Below are 6606 nucleotides of genomic sequence, written 5' to 3' on the forward strand. Positions count from 1 at the left end.
TACTTGGTTAGTTACACCGTTACAAAAACAATGATGAAACTTTATAGTTTGTTCATTTCCTTTTAAAAAAGTCTTCTAACACTTCGTAGAATGTGATACTTTTTCACAATCAAAAGTATCAAAAGTAAATGTATTATGCTTTTACCATATATGAGAATTTGACAATGACAATGAACTGAAGAATAAAATAATTTTATGTTAGTCATTATAATCTTAGCTTAAAACTCACTTGCCTTTCTTTTTAAAAACATAAAATTTGGATTTGATTATGATGTCCTTCAAAGTCCTTTTGTTAGTATATATTTTATTAGTTATATTGGTATGAAAACAATGATATGAAAACAATGATGAAACACTATATGTTTTTATTATATTTGGTTTGTATATTTATTAAAAAGTCTTCTAACTTTCTATAAAATGTGATACTTTTTATGTGGAACAAAAGTAAATATATTATACTTTTTTAAATAAGCGAATTTTTCCAGAATGATAATAAAAGTAAGAAAAAAGATTTTGATGTTAGTCAATTTTATATATCAATTCTCGAGTTTTTTTTTAAATTTGTAAACTATATTTAATAAAAATAGTTATGTATCAAGAGTTATTTATTTTCACATTTTTCTCCATTTTATTTCTTATTTTTCAAGGTTCCACCATAGCTTATAACTATAAGAACTCCAAATTTCTTAAATCGTATACAACAATTTCTCTCTTTCATCATATTTTTTTTTATAACTCAATTGTTGTGAGCTTTTCAACATGGAGTTTGATCCATGTTTCCAAGGGTCACAACAACTTCAAAACCCTTGCTTTAAGCCACAACCTCAAACCACATATCCCTCCCAAAATTCCATTCTTATCCCACCATCACCACTGCCAATCTTATTCCAACCCCATAATACTTTTCACCATTTTCAAGAACAAACTATGACTATGTCTTCCCACAGCATTGCCTCAATGAAGGAAGGTCCTTCTTCCACCAACATCCCAATTCCCTTGTATGGGAAGATGCCAAGCCTTTCTTTGAGTGATGGGTCTTTACTAAGAGGAAGTTTTGCTAACATTCATAGTCAGCTCCCTGCGATGCTACCACCAAACCATAACAATAAAGATGTTTTCCATGACAATCATCACAAAGGGAAAGTCATTTGGGATTTTTCACAAAAAACCATGGTTCATCCATTTGAAGGTTCTTCATCCAATTCACCATCACCTCTTTTTAATGAGTATGAATTGGTGATGAGTGATTATCATTGGGACACTGATCAAAGGAAGAAAAATGTAAAGGGTAAAAAAGATACCAACAATAATAACATAATCAAAGGGCAGTGGACTCCAGAAGAGGATAGGTATATATGTGTGGCACTCATTCATGAACACAATTTCCTATTCTCTCACTTTCCATTGTTTTTTCACTACAAAAAATAATTAGCGACCAACTTAAGTAATGAAAACCACTTTTCTATCTTTAATTATGGAATTTAAAAAATTAGTGACAATTTTTATAAAGTTATTTGATAAATTTTTACACTGATTTTAATTTTTCTTATAGTATTTTTTTTAATTCTATGTAATTTGCATTTTTTTAGTGTATTGAGAAGTTTTCTTTGATTGTTTCATTATAAGACCTTTTATGCTGAAAAAATGATAACAATTTGTTTAACCTGAAATTATGATTTTTGTAGTGCACTTATGGAATTGGTGAATCAATTCGGGCCGAAGAAATGGTCGCAAATTGCAAAGTCATTAAGTAGCAGAATTGGGAAGCAGTGTCGGGAAAGATGGCTTAACCATCTTCAGCCAAACATTAAGGTTCCTTCCCTTTTCAAACATGCATACATAAACATGATTTTTTTCTTGATATGAATATAATGTTTAAACTTAAAAAATAGCACATATGTAACAAATTAAACATAAACATGAAATTTATTAATAGTAATCGGTGACAAAGATAAGAAACTACAAAAAAATAACTAAATGCAATAAAATTTGTATTAATAAATTTTTAAGAAAATTTACAAAATACTTTCTTACATGTCTTTAGGCATATGGTAATATGGTGATATAATGCGTTTATTTCAATTTGTTTCTGACAAATTCTTCTAAACAAACATTTTTTTGTCTATTTTCGAAAAATTCTTTCAAATTAGAATGTGTTCATTTAATATTTGTGTTTCTCTCTCACAATGTATATTCATGCGAGAGATGAATGTTATGAAGTTGGGTGAATTGTTAATGTACTTTTTATTCAAATCATTATATGTAGTCAATAAAAAAACATTTTATAACAATACTAAAGAGCAATTTTAGATATTTTCATGTTAAAAATGATATTAAGCTACCTTTTATAATGTAATTATTGCAATTCATTTTAACTTCAATATGATTTTGTGATAAAATAGATCCATATAGACTCGGACGGAGCCGGTTCTTCAATAAAAAGGGCAGGGGATAACTTTAATTTGAAAATATACGTATTTATGTGTAAGAAAAATTAAATATTATTTTTTAAATTCAAGCATGAAATTACAAAATTTAATTATTAGTTTCGCATTCTACTAGATGTCTTTATGAAACTATAATATAATTGATTTTTATATTAATTATATTTTTTTTCACAAAAATCTCTGTTAATTATGCATTAATTTTTTTTAATTAAAATAAATTATATTACTCTTTATATTATCTTTTACAACAAGAAGAAAATAGATAAAACGAGATAAAAATAAAACAATAATACAAACATTAGTGGTTGAAAAAAGAGTATTTATTGATGCCTATTAATTAAGGAATTAACAATATTTAAATATTTTGTCTAAAAATGGAAATTATAATTATATTTGTTTAGTAACTTAAGTCACAGCAGGACAATGAAAAATAAGTTAAAATAAAAGTCACTACTAACGTTTATGTAAGAGAACGTTAAAAAATCCTTTAAAAGAAAATGACAATCAAATTTTTGAATTGGAGAGTGAATCGCAAGTATGAAAGATATTAATATTCTATAATATCCATTCTATGATAATTATTTTTAATTAATTAAATAAATTTTTTATAATATTTTTCAAATATTATCTTTACCAAGAAATTAAAATTAATTATGATAAAAATTTACTATTATTAATAAGAGTGGTTATTTTATTTTATTGTAAACTAAATTTTATTATTATTACTGTGAAAAAGGAGTATTAATAATATTATTATTTTTTATCTTGACAAAAGCGATATCTTGCTCATATAATCTCAAGTGTAACGGAGGAGAAACAGAAATATGTAATTCTTTTGATTAAAAAATATGTTTTTTAAGTCTTAGAATTCATGAACGGTCAATTCATGCATTCTAAGTTGTAAAATTGACAGAATGATAGAAGTATATACTCAAGTTAATTTATTTGAATATTTTAATTATTATTTTATTATAGAAGGATTATAAAATATTAATTAAAAAGAAAATTCGAGTATACAAAACTGTCACAACTTTTATTCTAAAAATTTTGCAAAGTTAAAAGATGTTACATCTATTTAACTTTCTTTTTCACTTTGATAATTTTATTTATCTAATTTTTAATAAATGACATTATTATAAATTTAAAAGAAAAATAAAAATTAAATATTGAATGAAAACATTTCTAATAATTTAAAAAAGAATTAAATAAAAAATATATTTATATAAAAAAAAAAAAAAAAAAAAAAGATAAGACAAAAAGAAAACTAACCTCAAGATGACAATTTTTCATAACATATCTCACATGCTTCTTCTAAAGAGTGTCTTTATTTACGTGACGACCCATGCTTTTTATGGAAGCCTAAAAAGAATTATACACCTAATGTTTTTCATTAAGCTCTTACAAAAATTATTAGTCCAACACTGGTCCTAATTCTTGAACACCCAATTAGTGGAAACTTTTGTGTGTTTAAAGGTATGAGGTTTGTTTCTTATATAAGGGAAGGAAAGGGTACATATATAGGAGACTTTTGTTTGAGAAAAAAATAAAGCGAAACCTGAACATGTTTTTGAAAAATCATCTGCTACATGATTAATTTTTATCAAGATGAAGATGAATTTGATTTTCATGTTAGATCTATTCTCAAGCTTTCCAACAAGGCAAGAAATACCTTAAACAAATAACTATAACAAAAGATATGATATTATGAGCTTATATTATTTAATATAAAAACATCAAGATTTTTTCTCTTTTCTCTAAATTATTTAGACTACATATATCTTACTTGTTGTTTTATCTCTTTTAATTATATATATATATATATATATATACATATATATATATATACATATATATATATACATATATATATATATATATATATATTATGTTTCTCTTTTTTTGTTATTTTTTATTTTCATTTTGTATTATATTGTATATTTTTTTATATATATCTTTTCTATTCTTTTAACCCTTTTTATTACTTTTTCTTTCAAATATTAGTATTTTCCAAACAAAATTGGGTTACTACAATTTTTAATAAAAATTAATAAAAAAAAATTAGTATATTTCTCCCAGAAAAACTGGTATTATTAACATAAAATGGTGTTACCTTTACAATAAATATTATAAAGAATAATAAAATATTTTGTAAAAAATAAAAATAAATAAACAATAACAATTATTTCCATAATCTAACACTCATGTAAAAATAATTTTAACATTAAAATATTATATACTGTTTTTTTTTGTACGGATCGGAATTTAAAATATTATATACTTTTAAAAATATAGAATTTAAAGGCCCCCCACCTATTAACCTACGTCCGTCCGTGCATATAGTCATGTGATTAATTAATTTTTTTAAAACAATGTTTTTTTAGTAATAATTGTTTTAAAAAAAAATTATGACAGACATTTATTGGTTTTTTATTATTTACATATTGATTTTTTTTTGCTTGCAAAAAAATGAGATAATATACGTAATATCTTTTATCAATATTTTTATTATTATGCCACATTGTTTGAAATAAATAAATTTGAATTTGTCAAATTTTTGGCTATTTATATGGGATTTTTTTTTTGCCACCATATTTTTATAGTGAGAAATATTCACTATCATTAGATGTAATTAAAAATTATTTTTATAAACTTGTAATTCATTAATGATACTATGCTTTGTAGATTTAAGTACATAGTGTAAAATTATTTTATAAAGATTTTTTTTTATAAATGATTTATGATATTTTTATATAATTAAAAAGATATTTAATATTTCATTACTTTGTTTGACCTGCCTCTTGCCCAAAACACTTGAATTTATAAGTTCAGATAGCTTTTGTTGATTTATGTTATTTACTTGTAATGCCCCTTTTCTTTTCTAGCATGACCTTTAATTCGGAGTGTGCAAATTTACATGATCAGTCATTTCTTGTTTGTTTTTGAAACACATTAACTATATAGCCACATAACTTTTATTCATATGTAACAGAATTCCATTATACATTTCACCACCTAGTAGCTTCCAACATCTCTCATAACTTATGTGAATTATCATATTCATTAGTTTAGTGGTAGAAGCAAAGTATGGTAGTCCAATATATTGATTCAATATTTGTGCAATTTTAAGTATATAACTACACTCTTTTCTTTTCTTTTTTTTCTTTTTCTATTAACTAATTTTATAGAAGGACTCATGGACCGCGGAGGAAGACCTGATTTTGATCGAAGCCCATCAGGAATTTGGAAACAAATGGTCAGAGATTGCAAAGAGATTGCCTGGTAGGAGTGAGAACACAGTCAAGAACCATTGGAACACCACCAAGCGGAGCCGAAACTGCAAGAGGCACAAGAAGAACAAGAACGTAACTTATGAAGCGTCACTGCTCCATACCTATGTCAAAAGGGTCACTGCTACTGAAGAAGCTTCAGAAAGGCTCAAGAAAACCCCAAGCCAGAAGAATAAGGTGATGACATGCAATTGTGATGAGCTAGCTCTTTTGTTGAGCTGTGATAACTTCTCACATGCTGTGTTCAATGGAAACTATGTGCCGATGCAAGTCAATAATAATGATGGTGGTGGTGGAAACATTGGCTACGGTGCAATGGCAAAGGATTTGAATCATTTGATGGTGGAGAGGGAAATGAATATCGGACATGTGTAAATGACTAAATGGTTATATGGGGGACTGCGTGTAGTTTGATCCATATTGTACTTTGTTCCTTTTATTCCGTGGCGGTGTTCCTTTTGTTGGACTTTAGCTATGAAATAGTTTAAGGTAGGATTGTGGACATTTTGAGACATCATCTATGTTTGTATGTTTTGTTATGTTTAATTGTGATTTAATTTTGTGGTGAAGTAGAGTTGAGGATTAAGCTTCTCGTCACAATGTAGTATATAGTTCCATCGGTAATGACACCAAACTTTAGTGGTGAAACTTGTAATGACTCATGATATTTAAGTTAGTATGAGTTAGGTGTATCTTAGAAAGAGAGTGAAAGTGTACCTTAGTGTATAAGTCCCGTTTATATAGCGTTATTTGAGCGGAAAATTTGTTACGTTAGTTGTGTCACGTGGTCCTTGTTATCATTGATTTATGTCTCAAGGGTTAAGTGTATTGCTTTTGATGTAAAACCTTAGTTTGGTTTTATCTAGGCCTTA

General features: G+C 26.1%; 1 protein-coding gene across 1 annotated transcript; it reads left to right on the forward strand.

Moving 5' to 3' along the window:
- The first annotated feature begins 759 nt into the window (after positions 1-759).
- On the forward strand, positions 760-6109 carry LOC109801641 (transcription factor MYB115). Its single transcript, XM_020362756.3, has 3 exons — positions 760-1349; positions 1686-1812; positions 5633-6109. The coding sequence occupies exons 1-3, from the start codon at positions 760-762 to the stop codon at positions 6107-6109; spliced, it is 1194 nt and encodes a 397-aa protein (XP_020218345.1).
- The last annotated feature ends 497 nt before the right edge of the window (positions 6110-6606 follow it).

This window comes from Cajanus cajan, chromosome 5, assembly GCF_000230855.2.
Source record: "Cajanus cajan strain Asha chromosome 5, NIPB_CcT2T_4, whole genome shotgun sequence".
NCBI lineage: Eukaryota > Viridiplantae > Streptophyta > Magnoliopsida > Fabales > Fabaceae > Cajanus > Cajanus cajan.